The sequence below is a fragment of the Bufo bufo genome, chromosome 3, assembly GCF_905171765.1.
Source record: "Bufo bufo chromosome 3, aBufBuf1.1, whole genome shotgun sequence".
Classification (NCBI taxonomy): Eukaryota; Metazoa; Chordata; class Amphibia; order Anura; family Bufonidae; genus Bufo; species Bufo bufo.
The window spans coordinates 457,029,546-457,049,137 of NC_053391.1; the positions used below are offsets into that span (position 1 = coordinate 457,029,546).

The 19,592-nt window shown below is 41.5% G+C and overlaps 1 protein-coding gene across 3 annotated transcripts in view; it reads right to left on the minus strand.

Annotated features, from left to right (window-relative positions):
* Nucleotides 1-11,831: 11,831 nt before the first annotated feature.
* Nucleotides 11,832-19,592, minus strand: part of GTPBP6 (GTP binding protein 6 (putative)) — a 35,950-nt gene continuing 28,189 nt past the window's right edge. The window contains exons 7-10 of one of the 3 annotated variants that reach the window (XM_040425162.1): nucleotides 19,340-19,518; nucleotides 16,983-17,131; nucleotides 14,126-14,275; nucleotides 11,832-12,226 (exon numbers count right to left, since the gene is read on the minus strand). In XM_040425162.1, coding sequence (XP_040281096.1) covers nucleotides 12,103-12,226; nucleotides 14,126-14,275; nucleotides 16,983-17,131; nucleotides 19,340-19,518 — 602 coding nt within the window. In that variant the 3' untranslated portion in view covers nucleotides 11,832-12,102. Of the gene's footprint in view, nucleotides 12,227-14,125; nucleotides 14,276-16,982; nucleotides 17,132-19,339; nucleotides 19,549-19,592 lie in introns of those variants that run through there. The other 2 variants (XM_040425161.1, XM_040425163.1) reach the window with 2 other exon arrangements.

Genomic DNA, 19,592 nt, shown 5'->3' on the forward strand with positions numbered 1-19,592 from the left:
CGGCGTCTTCCGCATACAACTGCGGCTGCGCGAGTATCCAGACGGGATTCACATGCATCACATGGTCGACAGAGCGGTCATGTGATCAGTGATGCTCCTGTTGGTCACCTGACAGGTAACGCGCCTAAGCGTCTACTTGCTGTCATGGTAACCCCAGGTCCTGCAAAGATAGTATATTGTCCCGTTTGGTACTCTTTGTTTAATGCTATTTCAAATATGCGCAGCTAATATACAGACGCCGGTCCCCACGGACATAATGCCAGACAGGTGATATCAATTAAGAAAATGTGATTTTATTTATTTTATTTTATTAAGCAACGACGTAGGAACCAATCCCTTCAGGATGTCTAAAGAGACCCATATCAGAACTACGGTTCAGTATCCCACTGGGCATGCGTAAAGCGGAAATGTGTAACCCCACATACGAACACGAAGGAGACCCTTTCATAAAAACTCGGGGCTGTTCAAACAATGCGGCCCTATCAACCGATCGCTTTCAAGGGAATAGGTTCAAAATAGCATATAGGGTGAGATCCCGTGTACTTTACGTTATAAAGTGACCAAACCGTTACTCCCCATAAGTGAATACCCAGGGGATATATCGGCATGATATACCCAAGAATGATAGAGAGTAAATTGGACTGGGAATACTAAGGCCACAACCATCGCCCCCCTCTGTCAAAGAGAGACCACAGATGTCCGCCTTTGCCTGGTCTGGGTCCAACCGCTAAGTAAAAGACCCCTACCACGCCTATCCCCATTGTCTCCTGTAAATGTAACATAGTTTTATCATACTTTGTATGAGTATCACCCCATGCCAATGAACCTGAACAGAATCCGCATATATAGACCAGCTCCCCAGGTAAGTGATCAGGGATTAACACTTCTGCACGTCGCATATGTGGTCCACATCCGCCACGCATACCCAGTCAATGTAATCCAAACCTAACATACAATTAGTACGATAATGTAATAAACCTGCTGGATGGTTCCCAGGTCGCTGCTTCCAAAACACCTTGGTCCATCCTTTGCCCAAATCTCACATGGCAGCCTTATCTGTTAGTGATAAACAAAAAAAGAAAGTAAAATTTATTAATAATCTCGATACAATATCGGGTACTTCCACTTAATACATAAAAAAAAACTTATTTTCACATCCCCATTGGCGACTTAAAAGAGGGAGCCCACCTTGAACTCCCGATAGAGCCCCTTAGGCTCAATAGTGTCCAGTTCAAAGATCCATCTGAGTTCCAGTCGTTTTAATAGTCGTTCCCGATCACCACCTCTCTGTGGTGCGGGGACGCCATCAATGATCCTGAACCTCAGTTGCGCAACGCTGTGTTTACATCTATAAAAATGTTCCGGGACCGGGAGTTCACCTTCCAAATTTTCGGACGTATTCTCCATCCTGGTGAACAATTTCCGGATGGAGTACCTGTGCTGGTTAATCCTCAGCTTGCAGGCCTGTGTGGTCTCACCCACATAGATGAGACCACACGGGCACTGCAATGTATAGATCACATAATCAGAGGAACATGTGTAAAAACCCTTTATCTCGTATTTCTTTCCAGTATGTGGGTGAAAAAAAGTTTGTCCCTTCAATACATTATTGCAGTTGCAGCAACTGAGGCAAGGATAGCAACCTTTTCTGGAGATGCGCGATTTATCGGGCCTCTGCAGAAAAGAGTGTACCAACTGATCCCCCAGATTTTTTGACCTCCTGTAGGACATAGGCGGTGGTGTCTGGAACTCAACAATATCTGGGAAAGAGCGTGTCAGGATCTGCCAATTCCGTCTAAGCGTACCCGCTATTTGTTTGCTTAGAACCGAATGTGTGGACACAAAAGGTAATCTCCTATTTTCAATTTTTGTTCTGGTCATGGTCAACAGATGCGTCCGCGTCTGCTGCCTGACTTTGTCAAGATGTCTCTTGACCAATTTTTTGGGATATTGTCTGGCTGTAAACTTTGAGCTCATTACCTGCAATCTCTTATCTACATTTTCTTCCTCTGAAATGATACGTCTCACCCTAAGAAGTTGGCTGTATGGGAGAGAATTCAACATGTTTTTCGGATGGGCACTATCAAAGCGCAACATATTATTTCGATCCGTTGGTTTAACAAAGATGTCGGTTTGAAGACCTCTCTCAGTCACATAAACCAATGTGTCTAGAAATTGTATAGAGTGTGGCGAGTCCACTCTAGTAAACTTCAGTTGCGTGTGGACGCTATTGATATGGTCATGAAACTCCTGAAGGTCCACGTCCGTCCCTGTCCATATGAGGAAGATGTCGTCTATATACCTCATCCACCCGGACACAAATCGTAAAAGGGTGGATGGGTATATAGACGACTCCTCCACATATGTCATATAGATATTGGCATATGTCGGGGCCATATTAGACCCCATGGCGGTCCTACGCTTTTGGATGTAGAACCTGTCATCAAAACTGAAATAGTTACATGTCAATAAGATCTCCAACAGTGAACTAACAAATTCACATAGTTCCGCGGGATAGTCAGTGTGTCGTAAAGCCCACTGTACCGCCTCTAAGCCCCTTTCATGTTCGATGCAAGTGTATAGACTGGTGACGTCAAAGGACACCAGTCTATCACCCGCACCGAATTTTAGCTGTTGGACCCTATTGAGAAATTCAGTAGTGTCCCTCACATATGACTTTGCCCCTGTAGCGGAAGTCCTCAACAATTTGTCGATGAACACAGCTGCAGGGGCAAAGAACGAATCAATACCTGCCACTATGGGACGTCCAGGTGGATTACACAGGTCCTTATGTATCTTTGGCAAGACATACAGGGTGGGTGTAACCGGGTGTTTCTGTATCAGATAGCTATGGAGTTTTGAATCAATGATGTTATTGGCATAAGCATTATCTACCAGTATTTTTATCTTTTTCATCACTCCGAATTTCGGATCCCCATTGACCTTTCTATAGACTTCTGTGTCTTGTAGTTGTTTCTCTATTTCAGCAACATACTTAGTGGTATTCATCACTACAATTGCCCCTCCCTTGTCGGCTGCTTTGATCGTAAGCTCTTTTCGCCGACTAAGGGAGGTCAACGCAGCTTTTTCCTCCTTGGTCAGGTTGGATCTCACCCCATAATCAGTTTGTTGTCTCAATCTGGTGACATCCGCCCGGACCAAGGACATAAAGGTGTCTATTGCTTTATGATATACCGGGGGTTGAAAGTCACTCTTAATGTGTAACCCCAAATCAGTCAAGGTTAGGATACTGTGTTCAATATCATCAGAGACCTCTGGAGGTAATCCATCCCTAGGCCTCTGAATCTGACCATCGAAAAAAACTCTCAACTTAATTCGCCTAAAGAAATGTAACAAATCAATCTCATTTTGAAACCAGTCAACCATAGATGTAGGGCAAAAAGAAAGTCCCTTATTCAATACTCTTAGTTCCACATCAGTGAGATCATAAGAGGAAATATTTACCACCAATTGAGTCCCTGCAGCTGTGTTCATCGACAAATTGTTGAGGACTTCCGCTACAGGGGCAAAGTCATATGTGAGGGACACTACTGAATTTCTCAATAGGGTCCAACAGCTAAAATTCGGTGCGGGTGATAGACTGGTGTCCTTTGACGTCACCAGTCTATACACTTGCATCGAACATGAAAGGGGCTTAGAGGCGGTACAGTGGGCTTTACGACACACTGACTATCCCGCGGAACTATGTGAATTTGTTAGTTCACTGTTGGAGATCTTATTGACATGTAACTATTTCAGTTTTGATGACAGGTTCTACATCCAAAAGCGTAGGACCGCCATGGGGTCTAATATGGCCCCGACATATGCCAATATCTATATGACATATGTGGAGGAGTCGTCTATATACCCATCCACCCTTTTACGATTTGTGTCCGGGTGGATGAGGTATATAGACGACATCTTCCTCATATGGACAGGGACGGACGTGGACCTTCAGGAGTTTCATGACCATATCAATAGCGTCCACACGCAACTGAAGTTTACTAGAGTGGACTCGCCACACTCTATACAATTTCTAGACACATTGGTTTATGTGACTGAGAGAGGTCTTCAAACCGACATCTTTGTTAAACCAACGGATCGAAATAATATGTTGCGCTTTGATAGTGCCCATCCGAAAAACATGTTGAATTCTCTCCCATACAGCCAACTTCTTAGGGTGAGACGTATCATTTCAGAGGAAGAAAATGTAGATAAGAGATTGCAGGTAATGAGCTCAAAGTTTACAGCCAGACAATATCCCAAAAAATTGGTCAAGAGACATCTTGACAAAGTCAGGCAGCAGACGCGGACGCATCTGTTGACCATGACCAGAACAAAAATTGAAAATAGGAGATTACCTTTTGTGTCCACACATTCGGTTCTAAGCAAACAAATAGCGGGTACGCTTAGACGGAATTGGCAGATCCTGACACGCTCTTTCCCAGATATTGTTGAGTTCCAGACACCACCGCCTATGTCCTACAGGAGGTCAAAAAATCTGGGGGATCAGTTGGTACACTCTTTTCTGCAGAGGCCCGATAAATCGCGCATCTCCAGAAAAGGTTGCTATCCTTGCCTCAGTTGCTGCAACTGCAATAATGTATTGAAGGGACAAACTTTTTTTCACCCACATACTGGAAAGAAATACGAGATAAAGGGTTTTTACACATGTTCCTCTGATTATGTGATCTATACATTGCAGTGCCCGTGTGGTCTCATCTATGTGGGTGAGACCACACAGGCCTGCAAGCTGAGGATTAACCAGCACAGGTACTCCATCCGGAAATTGTTCACCAGGATGGAGAATACGTCCGAAAATTTGGAAGGTGAACTCCCGGTCCCGGAACATTTTTATAGATGTAAACACAGCGTTGCGCAACTGAGGTTCAGGATCATTGATGGCGTCCCCGCACCACAGAGAGGTGGTGATCGGGAACGACTATTAAAACGACTGGAACTCAGATGGATCTTTGAACTGGACACTATTGAGCCTAAGGGGCTCTATCGGGAGTTCAAGGTGGGCTCCCTCTTTTAAGTCGCCAATGGGGATGTGAAAATAAGTTTTTTTTATGTATTAAGTGGAAGTACCCGATATTGTATCGAGATTATTAATAAATTTTACTTTCTTTTTTTGTTTATCACTAACAGATAAGGCTGCCATGTGAGATTTGGGCAAAGGATGGACCAAGGTGTTTTGGAAGCAGCGACCTGGGAACCATCCAGCAGGTTTATTACATTATCGTACTAATTGTATGTTAGGTTTGGATTACATTGACTGGGTATGCGTGGCGGATGTGGACCACATATGCGACGTGCAGAAGTGTTAATCCCTGATCACTTACCTGGGGAGCTGGTCTATATATGCGGATTCTGTTCAGGTTCATTGGCATGGGGTGATACTCATACAAAGTATGATAAAACTATGTTACATTTACAGGAGACAATGGGGATAGGCGTGGTAGGGGTCTTTTACTTAGCGGTTGGACCCAGACCAGGCAAAGGCGGACATCTGTGGTCTCTCTTTGACAGAGGGGGGCGATGGTTGTGGCCTTAGTATTCCCAGTCCAATTTACTCTCTATCATTCTTGGGTATATCATGCCGATATATCCCCTGGGTATTCACTTATGGGGAGTAACGGTTTGGTCACTTTATAACGTAAAGTACACGGGATCTCACCCTATATGCTATTTTGAACCTATTCCCTTGAAAGCGATCGGTTGATAGGGCCGCATTGTTTGAACAGCCCCGAGTTTTTATGAAAGGGTCTCCTTCGTGTTCGTATGTGGGGTTACACATTTCCGCTTTACGCATGCCCAGTGGGATACTGAACCGTAGTTCTGATATGGGTCTCTTTAGACATCCTGAAGGGATTGGTTCCTACGTCGTTGCTTAATAAAATAAAATAAATAAAATCACATTTTCTTAATTGATATCACCTGTCTGGCATTATGTCCGTGGGGACCGGCGTCTGTATATTAGCTGCGCATATTTGAAATAGCATTAAACAAAGAGTACCAAACGGGACAATATACTATCTTTGCAGGACCTGGGGTTACCATGACAGCAAGTAGACGCTTAGGCGCGTTACCTGTCAGGTGACCAACAGGAGCATCACTGATCACATGACCGCTCTGTCGACCATGTGATGAATGTGAATCCCGTCTGGATACTCGCGCAGCCGCAGTTGTATGCGGAAGACGCCGAACACCATGGACACGCTACAGAATAGGAGCCTCCGCACTAACATCTGGTATGCCTTATATTATTATACACTGTGGTTGTTAATTTGAATTTGATTATGGATATTGGATTACATGATTGTCTATACCTGTGAGGGGACGGGCTTGTTGTTTGGAACACACCCACTAAGTAATTGATATGGATTTGTACCCTTATAAAATGTAGTGTGGGTCACTTGTAAACTTTTATGTAGCTTGATGAAGACTATATTGTCGAAACGTTGCTGCTGTATTTTTGGTGGAATAAAGAACACTGAATAAGGCCTCTTTCACACTTGCGTTGTTGGGATCCGGCATGCACTTCCGTTGCCGGAGGTGCCCTCCGGATCCGGAAAAACGCAAGTGTACTGAAAGCATTTGAAGACGGAACCATCTTCCAAATGCTTTCAGTGTTACTATGGCACTCAGGACGCTATTAAAGTCCTGGTTGCCATAGTAGGAGCGGGGAGCAGGGGAGCGGTATACTTACAGTCCGTGCGCGTCCCGGGGCGCTCCAGAATGACGTCAGAGCGCCCCATGCGCATGGATGACGTGATCCATGCGATCACATGATCCATGCGCTTGGGGCGCCCTGACGTCACTCTGGAGCGCCCGGGGAGCCGCACGGACGGTAAGTATGCTGCTCCCCAATACACTTTACCATGGCTGTCAGGACTTTAGCGTCCCGGCAGCCATGGTAACCACTCTGAAAAAGCTAAATGTCGGCTCCGGCAATGCGCCGAAACGACGTTTAGCTTAAGGCCGGATCCGGATCAATGCCTTCCAATGGGCATTAATTCCGGATCCGGCCTTGCGGCAAGTGTTCTGGATTTTTGGCCGGAGCAAAAAGCGCAGCATGCTGCGGTATTTTCTCCGGCCAACGAACGTTCCGTTCCGGAACTGAAGACATCCTGATGCATCCTGAACGGATTTCTCTCCATTCAGAATGCATTAGGATAAAACTGATCAGGATTCTTCCGGCATAGAGCCCCGACGACGGAACTCTATGCCGGAAGACAATAACGCAAGTGTGAAAGAGCCCTAAGGAAGCTTTTGGAGTGCCGTGACTATCTTCATTTCTACTTTTAACTTTGGGGGTCTCTGAGGCCGAGACCTGACGCCTTATAACATGGTTATAAGGGAAAATAATAGCATTCCTAATACAGAATGCATAGTACAATAGGGCTGGAGGGGTTAAAAAAAAATAAAATAATAATTTAACTCCCCTTAATCCACTTGCTCGCGCAGCCCGGCTTCTCTTCTGTCTTCTTTTTTGCTGTGTGCAGGAAAAGGACCTGTGGTGACGTCACTCCGGTCATCACATGGTCCGTCACATGATCTTTTACCATGGTGATGGATCATGTGATGACCGGAGTGACGTCACCACAGGTCCTTTTCCTGCACACAGCAAAAAAGAAGACAGAAGAGATGCCGGGCTGCGCGAGCAAGTGGATTAAGGTGAGTTTAATTATTTCTTCTTTTTTTTTTTTAACCCCTCCTGCCCTATTGTACTATGCATTCTGTATTCAGAATGCTATTATTTTCTCTTATAACCATGTTATAATTGAAAATAATCTAATCTATAGAACAGCGATCCCAAGCCCGAACTTCTGTGAAGAAGTTCGGGTTTGGGTACCAAACATGCGTGATTTTTCTTACGCGAGTGCAAAACGCATTACAATGTTTTGCACTCGCGTGGAAAAATCGCACATGTTCCCGCAACGCCCGTGTGCAAGAGGCCTAATTCATTACAATCTAGTTTCTTTACTTGTTTTATAATTGGTTCTAGATACTTTATTTTGTACCCTTTCTCAATGAATTTGCTGTTTAGCAGGTCAGTTTCTTCTTTAAAGTGTACGTCTCTGGTGCAATTTCTGCGAGCCCTGATGTACTGGCTGCAAGGAATATTAGTCAGCCAAGTTGATAAATGGCAACTGTCCAGGGGTATGAAGCTATTACTATCGGTGGGCTTATGATATGTCTTAGTTTGTAATTGGACGTTTTCAATAAAAATAGTGAGATCCCAAAAATTTATGTTTGCTCCAACAAGGTGTAAAATGCAGTAATTTTTATTTAAATCATTTAAAACTGGTTCAATAATGGTTCTCCTCCCTTCCAAATAAAAATATCATCGATAAAACGTTTCCAGAGGACCAGATTCGCACCAGTCTCACCATGTGGGTACACCGTAAGGTCCTCCCATCTACAGATTAGCGAAACTCGGTGCGAATCTGGTCCCCATCGCGGTCCCCCACGTCTGTAAATAAGTCATGTTCATATTTTAAATAATTATGTGTGAGGATAAAAGTGATGCAGTCCCCAATGAAATGTATCTGTTCCGCGGGCATGCATCCACCTTTTAAAAAAATAAAATTAAATTCCGTAGCCTCTCTACCTTTTGTGTTTTCAATTATAGTGTAAAGCGAGGTAACATCCAAAGTACCTAAAATATAGTCATCTTGCAATTCTCTTTTAAGAGTTGTAGAATGTGTTTGTTATCTTTTATATAAGCTGGTAGGTTTTCTACATGGTTTTGTGATAAAACCAACATATTTTGACAGATTAGAAGTTAAGCCATCTATCCCTGAAATGATGGGTCCACCGGGGGATTGATATTGCACTTATGGATTTTTGGTAGATAATAGAACATGGGTATCTTGGGGTTCTGGTTATTTATCTATAAAGCCTCATCTGTAGACAAGATTCCCTACGCTTTTCCTTTCTTTACTAATAGATTAAGTTTTTTTTTATATGATTCTGTGGGGTTGGTAAAGAGTTTTTTTTTATGTCTTATTATCATTAAGAAATCTTATTGATTCTTTATGGTATGCCTCCTGGTCCAAAATAACTATCCCCACCCCCCTCCTTTATCTGCTGGTCTAATCACAATGTCATGATTGACCTGCAGGGTTCTAATAGCTCTTTTCTCTCCATTTGACAAATTTATGTGTACCTTTCCTCTTATTAGGGTTAATTTTGCGTAGGTCCAGTATAACTAGGGTTTGGAAGGTTCTGAAAGAGTCCGAATATTCTCCAAAGGGGTTAAAGTGGGATTTCATTTTAAGCGTGGTATGATTAAGATTTTGCCCCTCTTTTTGTGTGGACATTATATTAATTACTTTATTTGGATGTTCTGTCTTAGTATCAGATAACCTTCCTTTTTTTGGCATTTTTGTAACAGCTTTCTTCATGAAGTATTTTTTAAGGGCTAGGTTGCGTAGGAATTTATTCATTCCTATAAAAGCATCAAAAGGGACAAAATTTGGATGTTGGGGCAAATTTTAAACCTTTTTTTTAATAAGTGAACCTCATCCTTTTTTAATATGTATTTACTGAGGTTGAAGATGCCCTGTCCCTTTATAATTTTACTCATGGTCTTTTTAGGGAGACCTTTTCCTCCTCTTCCTCAGTTTTTTTTCTTGTTGAGGGTTTTTGATGTGTATTTTTCTACTTCCCATTAATTACAATCAGTGCCGATTCTGCCCTAAGATAGGGCATGCTGCTTCTTTTTAACACATGGAAAAAAAGAGACAACTGCTGACTTCCACTGAAATGAATGAATGAATGAAAGATAGTTTACAGGCGTATTATGTATGAAAATACGCGCCAAAAAACTGAACTGACAGCTATATGGCAAAAAAACCTACAATGACTCCTCTAACCCGAGATGACAATATTTGTTTGAAAACCTTGATGCTGCTAGAACCAAGGTAATTACGTGGTAGCGATCTATCAGTGGCTTTAAAGAGCGTTTTCTTCCTTCTGGACGCTAGCCAGTTTGCATACTGTTTCCCAGGGAGCATTTTCTGTTATCCCTACCCTTTCCCGGGAGAAATGATAAAATCCCCCATCTGCCACTATATTATAATGAACCAGCTTGTACACTGAACGCATGTATACTTGCAGCTTAGCTGATCCTCACTAGTTTTGTGGCTACGTATGGCATATGCTATGGGAATTCTCCTGGTGCACAATCAGAACGAATTAATAGGCTGGCTGTTAGGGGTTGCTGAGAAGAAGATAGCTGCTTTCTTCCAAGAACAGTGCTATGTCCACAGGTAGACCCACGGTCAGTCTGGAACTCACAGCATCAATGGTCACAGTCACATTGACGTGTCTCATGGACCATTCAAGCTAATCAGAAACTGGTTTTAATAGAACTGAGCTGTAATACCAGAAACAGTCAGTGGCAGATTTTGCCCGGTTTGAGAAGAAGGCAGCCATGTTTTTCTAATTCTGTAATACAGATTAAAAAAACAAAACTGTAGTCAGGTATTCTTTTAACTACAGAAGCATCTGACAAAGAAACTTATACCCTCTTTAAATCTTTCTTTAACCACTTAAGTGGCTTAACTTTTTTCTCTAAGTTTTTCATTTTTGTTCCTTTTTTCTGGTGTTACATGGGGCTTTATTTTTGACATTTTTTATTTTAGCATTTTTTGTACGCTGAAAAAAAGTCTTTTCACTTTTTCTCCCCATCATATTTGGTAAAATTATATGCTCCCTTTTCTTAAGGCCTCTTTCACACAAAGGATACGGATTGGCTCAGGGTGCTTTCAGTGAAACGCGCACCATTTCGTAAGCAAGTTCAGTTTTGTCAGCATTTGCATTCAGTGTTTCAGTTTTTTCTGCATGGGTGCAATTAGTTGATGTGTTTTTCACGTGTGTGAAAAATTGAAGGTTTACAAACATCTCCTAGCAACCTTCAGTGAAAAACGCATTGCACTCGGACTGCATCCGGATTACAATGCGTTTTTCACTAAAGCCCCATTCACTTCTATCGGGCCAGTGCTGCGTCAAAAACGCAGAATATAGAACATGCTTTGATTCTCACGCAACGCAGAACTGATGCGTGAAAAAAAAAAAAACGCTCATGAACACAGACCCATTGAAATGAATGGGTCAGGATTCAGTGCGGGTGCTATGCGTTCACGCATCGCACCTGCGCGGAAAACTCGCTCATATGAAATGGGCCTGTCATTTTGATATAGTGGATGGGTTATGTTTGCCGGGGGAGGGGCTAGAAGCTGTGGCGTGGCTTATTTTTGTTTTAAATGTTATGCATTGTGTTCCCTCATAAGGCTGACATATTGGCCCCAGTTAAAGGGGGGCGAGGGGTTACAGCCCCAAGGCACATTGTACAGCATTGCTACAGAGCTGATCTGGGCCTGCTAAGTCCCAGCAGCTCATGGAGACATACAGGCCCCTGGGCGGTTGGCAAGAGGTTAACATGTGAGCCCATAAGCAATGTATGGAACTGTACAAGGCTTTGCCTTCAGGTGTAGGAGAGATTTTATGTTTACGCTGAATGTAAACCAGAAAAGCAATATGAATAAAACCAAATACTGTACATAATTCATATACATTTGAAACGAGCACCAACTAGGGCTGGGCGATTTTGCCAAGATAAAAAAAAAAAACCTGTAGTCTCTTCAGTTCCTGGTGCGGGCATCATGGACTGTAGAAACCCTGCACAGGGATTCTACAATCCATGATGCCCGCACCAGGAACTGAAGAGACTACACAGCCTGTGCGGATATAGCACTCCTGAAGGAAAAATTCTATGTGACAATTTAAAAAAAAAAATAGTCAGACACTAAAAGGGCAAATTAATTGAATTTGATTAATCACCCAGCCCCAACACCAACATAACCTGAGTCGGGGCAACAAGCCAAAATAGATACCATTCACTAGTATGAAAATATTTTATTTAAGGCAGTGACAGTTTCTTAATATTCCGTGCTACTGTTTCAGCAGTATTTGGGAGCATCTTCAGTCGTGACTGCTCATGAAGACAAATATTAAATAAATAGCAAGATGTCCTCTCTGGAGTCTCCGTCGCTCTGTTACAGGATCAGGTATAATATAGTTACTCAGAGATCATTTACTAAATAGTTTCTTGTATTTTCCATATACAGCACTAGTTATAATTACTAGCACGTCAGCTGATCCTTCTTCTGGTAAAACCTTCACTTCTTGTACTGAAGCTTCCTTGTACAGCCAGCTGTCGGACATATCAAGGACAGGTTAAAATGAAAGGTGGAATCTAATTGGTTTCAAAGGGCAACTAAGCCAGTTCTGCTTTACACCAGTTTGATAAATGACCCCAAAAGTTTTCCAGAGCGGTCTCAAGGTGTACAATAAAGCCACTATACATCCCGTGTATTCCATTTGTTTTTACATAATTATATCCAAGGCAGCGATGCTGATTTCTATTAAACTATTTGCTTCCTCACCGTATCACTAACACTTCCAATAATACATTGGGCATTGATCACCAATTACAAATTATGTTTTGCATTCTGCAAGGATATATTTAAATGCTATGGACACCTTTTCAAAATTAGGCAATTTTTTAAATAGTTGTCATAAAAAATTTCCTTCCATTTTACTTCGCCAGACTGTGTCCTTCACCTAGCTGCTGATTCGGACATAAATCTGTAACTGCTCTGCTTTCTGATATCTCCCTCTGGTTTCCCCCTTCCTCTCAGTATAAGGCCTGATGCACACGACAGTGTCCGTATTTTGGTGCAATCCCATTTTTCTCACTGCAACACTGGAAATGACTAGTCTGTGTGCTGTCCGTTTTTTTTTTTTTATGGACCCATAGAAATGAACGAGTCTGTGGCCTATCTGCAAAAATACAGATTGGGCATGGATGCATAATATTGTCATGTCGTGTGCATGAGGCACACTCTTACTAGGCCATGTGACATCACTTTCCTCCGTACCATTCAAGTGAATGGGGCAGAGCTGCAATATCAAGCACAGCTGCCATACAATGTACAGGGCTGATCCGCAGGGGTACCAGGAGTCAGACCCATGCCGAACAACAGAGAAACAGCAGAACACAGTCATAAAGATAGCTAATGCAGAATTGTGCATAAAGAATAAATGTAATTATTAAAACAGACATGTCAAGAAAGGTGACAAAGTCCTCTTTAAAGGGGTTCTCTGGGAATTAAGAAAATGAAAATACCTAAAATTACTTAATTATTAATATATTCCTAAATACCTTTCATTAGTGATAATAGCTCATTTTGTCTAGGGAGCAATCATTAGGAGAAATAAAATGGCTGTAGTCCTATTGGTACACACAAAGCCTGTCCTAATCCCACAGGAGGACAAGTTACTTCACTAAACCGAGTTTAAGAGCGGCCTCATCCACCTCTACTACTTGTCAGGGATTATAATCCTGAAAACAGTTTATAAAATCTTCAGCTTAATCTCTGTAGGAATGGAGTTCATGAGGAGACATGAAGTGCAGAGAGGATGGACATGACAGACTGTGGTAATGGAGACTGCATACAAGTGCTGCCACTTATTATCCACATCCCCACCTTCCTCTGTACGTTGTGTCTCCTCACGAACTCCATTCCTACAGAAATTTAGCTGAAGATTATATTAAACTGAATTATTAAAAACATTCAGGATCATAATCCCTGACAAGCAGAGCAGAGAGAAGGATGAGGCAGCTCTTTAGCTGAGCGTTGTGAAGTAACTTGTCCTCCTGTGTGATTAGGACAGATTTTGTGTGTACTAATAGGACGGCGGCCATTTTATTTCTCCTAATGAATGCTCCCTAGACAAAACAAGTCATTATGACTAATGAAGGGTATTTGGGAATATATTTATAATAAGGTAATATTTAAGTATTTTCAGTTATTTTAATAATTCCCAGAAAAACCCTTTAAGGCCCCATTCAAATATGACAGACAAGCTGTGGAAGCTTTAACGCTATATTTCTAACAAGCTTCTAATCTATAAAATGATGTGATAAACAATGCAGGGTTTGAAGAGCTAAAGTACAATAAAAAAAAAATAATAATGTGAATATGGTGCTAAATTATGTGACATGATTTAATAATGCTGTACCGGCAGTGACTGGGACTGTATAACATACCTTAACTGAGGACTTTCCAGGTTTACTCTAATTGTCATTATAATTCTCCCTGTATTTGTCATCACTGTGCTTTCTATGGATTGTTTCAGCTTGTCCAAGCCATAACCAAGAAGAGCAGACATATGTATAGCTGTATTATCGGAGTCAAATCTAATGCACACAAAAAGAGAAAATTTTTAAAACTTAGCTAAAACCATATACAATAAATTAAATAATTTGTGTGGGAAGTGGTAAAAGTCTCCGTACAGTATTAGAATTAGGGATGAGCAAATAGACTTCGCATGAAACATCCAAAGTCGATTCGCATAAAACTTTGTTCAAATACTGTACAGAGCAGTAAGTTATTTCTTCGTGAATTCTCACGAGACTTCGCGTAATAACTTCATAAATTAATTTGTACTTTAAAAAAACATTTCCCAAACTCTGGTTCGGTTCCAAGGTACCACTTAGAACCAAACCAGTGTTCGGGAAATGTTTTTTTAAAGTACAAATTAATTTATGAAGTTATTACGCGAAGTCTCGCGAGAATTCACAAAGTAGTAACTTCGGCTCATCGGAGCCAATACATTCTAATGGAACAAAATTTTATGCGAATTGACTTTGGATATTTAATCTGAAATCGATTCGCTAATCCCTAATTAGAATGTATGGGCTCTGATGAGCCGAAGTAAGTTATTCACGAACTCGCACGTGAGGTACTAGTCGGAACCGAAGCAGAGTTCGGTCTCGAGTTTTAAAGTGGTTTTCCACTTTAAAAAATCAACTACCAAAGTTATTCAACGAAGTCACGCACGACTTTGTGAATAATTTACTTCGGCTCATCGGAGCCCATACATACTAATACTGTACGGAGACAAATTATTCCGAAGGTTTGAACAAAGCGACCTCGGATTAAGCATCCGAAGCTCACTTCGCTGAATTCTATCAATTTTAATTTGACATACACTAAAACATTTTATAAAAAGAGAAAAAATAATTGCATATGATGTAGTGAGGAGCTGGAAAAAAATAATCCAAATCGAGTGGAATTGGGATAAAAACACAATTTTGCCACAGTTTTCAAAAAAAAAATTTTTATGCCATTCCATATGCGGTAAAATTGACCTGTTTCCTTCATTCCTCAGGTCAGTACGATTACAACGATACCACACTTGTATAGTTTTTCTTGTGTTTTAGTACTGAAAAAAACAGAACCTTGAATAAAATTTGTACTTATGTGTACGGAGCTGTGTGAGGGCTTTTTTTTACGGGGCGATCTTTTCAGTGACACCATGATCACTTTTTATAAAAAATAATTTTTTTTAGGGAGGGAAGTGACAAAAAATTGTAAATTGGCCATTTAGAACACCATTTGCCATATGGGATTAATATTGTTATATTGCTATAGTACGGTCATTTTCGGACACAGTAATGCCTATACTTTTTTTTTTGTTTGTTTATTTTGATTGGGTGAAGTGTGGTCTATTGAACTTTATATATTTTTATTTTTTATATCTTTAAAAACTTTTTAGTCACCCTAGGCGACTATAACTGCCAATCATTAGACTAACAGTTGTGTTTTGTGATGGGTATATCACACCACATTATACAGCATTTACTATACACATACAGTGCTGCCACCTGGTGGCCTGTATTGGTATATACCAGTGATGGGCATTGGAGCCTGTCTGAAGCTCTGAGACATCACAAGGATATTACAGCTTTCCTGGTCTCAGCCAAGGAATGATATTACAGGAGCGAATTGCATGCATTTGCCCCAGGTCTCTGCTGTTTAAAGCAGCAGAAACCCAGCGGCTATGGTGCCCGCTGCAAGGAGTTAATGTTCCCCCACCGATCCTGAGCAGGGAGGTTCCATGTTCCCATCCTGATAGAGCACCGTGGTGATCCATTTACTCTCTAAGGGACTGCTGCAAATAACTAAGAGCTGTACTCTGCCATTTTTAAAGTAGTTATTCTTTTTTTTTTTTTTTTTATAAACATTCAAGGTTAGAAAAAAATAACTATCCTGTGTGATCTTGGCATTACCATAAAAGGCAAATTCCAGACAGTCGTAGGGCTTTCAAACAGGTGATCTGCGGAGTGCTGGGTGCCAGACTTTCACGATTTGATACTGATGACTTATCACAAGAATTGGTCATCACTAATTCCTGGGCAACCCCTTTAATTTGTTTTCCTGATTTTTATTGTCAATTTATTTAGACAGTTCTTTTTTTATTTCTTCAATACCCATTTGCTAATCATCAACAACAGTTATTTACGCATGCTCTCAGATACAAGAACAGCTGTATATAAGCTCTATCCTTTAGATATGTCAACATCTAATCAGCGGGGGTCCGACACTTCTCGCTGCTTCCTGCGGCCCGGTGACGTCAAGACTATAGGTCACGCGGCCTGGGCGCAGCTCAGCCCCATTGAAGTAAATCACTAGCTTGTGGGAAGATGCGAGTGCCTCTGCCTTCTCAAACAGCTGATCGGCGGGGCTCCCGGCTGTCAGACTCCCACTGATCATCTATCCAAAAGGATAAATCATCAGTAAGAAAAAGGAGGAAAACCCCTTTAAGGATCACACCATCATGATGACCTCTATTTTTGAAGGAGCTATGGCAGGCAAGCCAGATCCCATTCAAAATGATCCCAACTCATCCCAATAGACTTATAATTAAGTCAGAGTGTAGGTGTTTTTTGTAACGCCAAGAGAAAAACTACAGACTACATACTTCTAGGTACCAGAAATACTGGAACCCCAGTGGAACAGAATGAAAAAGAATAATCTGAAAAGAGGCAACTTTTTTTGATACATAACAAAGAATTTTTTGATTTTTTATTTCATGTTCTTAGTGGCCAACAGTAAACTTACATTGGAACTAAATCAATTTTGTTATGCACCTCTATCATGGATTCCAGGAGCTTCTGAGGAACATTCAAGTTCTGCAGAACAGCAAGCACGCTTCTCTTCTGATTGTCAGCTTCTGGGTGGCTAATATCTCTTACATGAATTAATAAATCCTAATATGTAAAAAAACACAACACAGAAAAAGTTCTCATCTAAATGAAGGTTAAAGCGAACCTGTCGCATTGAATCCACATTGGTTATAGAGCAGGAGGAGCTGAGCAGACGGATATATAGTTTTATGGGAAAAGATTCTGTTAGCGATTGCTTTTCAATGGCTTCTGTTTCAAGATAACACAATGATTTAAGAAATTTGAGTTAGGCGTTTGAGTGCTAACCCTGCTACATCTGGTATGTATAACTTTTGTTTTATTCATCTAAACCTCTGGTCTTTCTATGCTTTGGAGTCAAGAAGGCTCTCTCTCTGTATGCATGTCAGCCACTGGACTAAACATAAAAAAGGAAAAATTACATTAAATTTGTTTCCCATGGAACTGTATATAATCAATCTACTCAGCTCTTTCTGTTCTACAACATGCACCACATGGTAGGTTCCCTTTAACATAGTCATTTATTAGAATTGTTAATAACTATTGTTAAAGTCTAAAGCTGGATTCCCTCCCCAAAAAAAAACAAAAAACAATATACTATAAAATTCAGATGTGTCTAGTTTTCATCAGGGGGAATTAATGAGCAAGGATTTTCACCAGGCTCTACAGTACAAGTCTATTGAAGCACCATTACATTTATCTTGTGTCCATTTGATGTCCATGGAAAAAACATCCATGTTTCATCAGTGAAGGATCAGTGTTTGGTCCATGTGTCACGGATACTGCTCAGCTGAAAATTAATTTCCAGAGAATCTCCTACCACTGGTCAGAGAAGAACAGACCAAACATGGATACCATCCATGTTGTGTCAGTGGTTTTTCACGAACCCATAGACTTGAATGGCCATGTTTGTACTGCATCATAGACCAAAGTAATTAGAGTCAGATTTTTTTCACTGAAAAACAACCGATATGTGAACAAACACATTAAAATCAATGAATACCTGTGCTGTCCGTGGAAAATACGCATAGGACACATCTGTGAAAAATTTAAATGTGAACACGGCCTTAAAGGGTTTATCCAACACTATAAAATGCCCCCTCATAGGCCGGGCACCTCACAATGAATATACTTTCCTGGCACACCTCTCCCTGCGCCGCTCCTGGTCCCCGCTACAGCTTCTCCCCATGTGCGGATGAAACCATCTGGGGGAGGGTGTACGGGAGCAGCCAATAGCAGGCGGGGACGAGCCTCCCTAGCATCGTGGGTGACACTAGGGAGGCCCGTCACCACCTGCCATTGGTTGCTCCTCCTCAACACCAGATGTTTTCATCCACGCACGGGAATCGGGGAGCCAGGTAAGTATACTCATTGTGAGGGGCCCGGCATATGGGGGAGCATTTTGTAGTCTTGGATAACCCCTTTAAGATGATAATACATAGAAGTATCGTCCAGAGTGTGGCCAATCATTTGTACAAACGATCCGACCAAGAACATGCCAGAAGAATCTGGCAGATCAAGGAAACAGCTTAAAAAATACAACTTTGTGGGCTTGCACAAAGTGGCAAATGAGCACACCAAACACTTACATTTTTTAGCCAAGGAATGGAAAAAATCTGACAACCTCACATATTTGTCAGACAGTAGTTTGCCATCCCCTATTGAGAACAATCATTGACCTATCATTTCAAAACATTTGTTGGCCAAAGTGGTCAAAATCGGTACTTTCTCAAGACCCTTCACATCCATGGTACTGGATGTACCTCAAACAGCTGATCGGTGGAGGTGCTAGGAGTCAGACCCTCACCGATCTGCTATTAATGACCTATCCTGACTATAGGTCATCAATACTGTACTCCTGGAAAACCCCCTTTAAAGGGTCTGTCCTCTTCATACATACCATTTTATTAAAAGGATCAATGATAAGGGGCAGCAAGTGGTCAGTAATCTGTGGGGAAATTCAGGAGCAAATGTACAATTCTCTTGCACCATCACCACAAAGAAAATGAAGCATATGCAGTTTCCACTGTAATGAGTTGATGTTTCGGATCTTTCCAGGGGAGAGACGCTTTTCGCAGCCTCTCTCCTCTGACTTATAGATTAGGACCCTGGGTGCTCCCACCTTAGTAACTCATAATAGTAATACTATAACATTCCAGGTGGCAGTAGTGCCCAACAATATCTAGAGTTACAAAGCATGCATGGTCTTGGAGAGCAACATGTAGCTCCTGAACTACTGGTTGTAGAACACGGGTCTGTGAGTATAAGACTTACTGAATGGACAACATCCTCCAGAGTGGCAGAGAAAGAGTCTATCAGATTGTGAGGAAGTTGAGAAAGAAATCCAATAGTGTCTACATAAATCACTGGCATACGACAGGGAAGTAGTCCACCGTGTGCGGTGACATCAAGCGTGGCAAAGAGCTGGTCACGTGGCTCTAAACTTGCATCTCCTGTAAGTGATTTTATCAGTGTTGTTTTTCCTGCACATAAAAAAAAAATTATATATATATATATATATCAATCA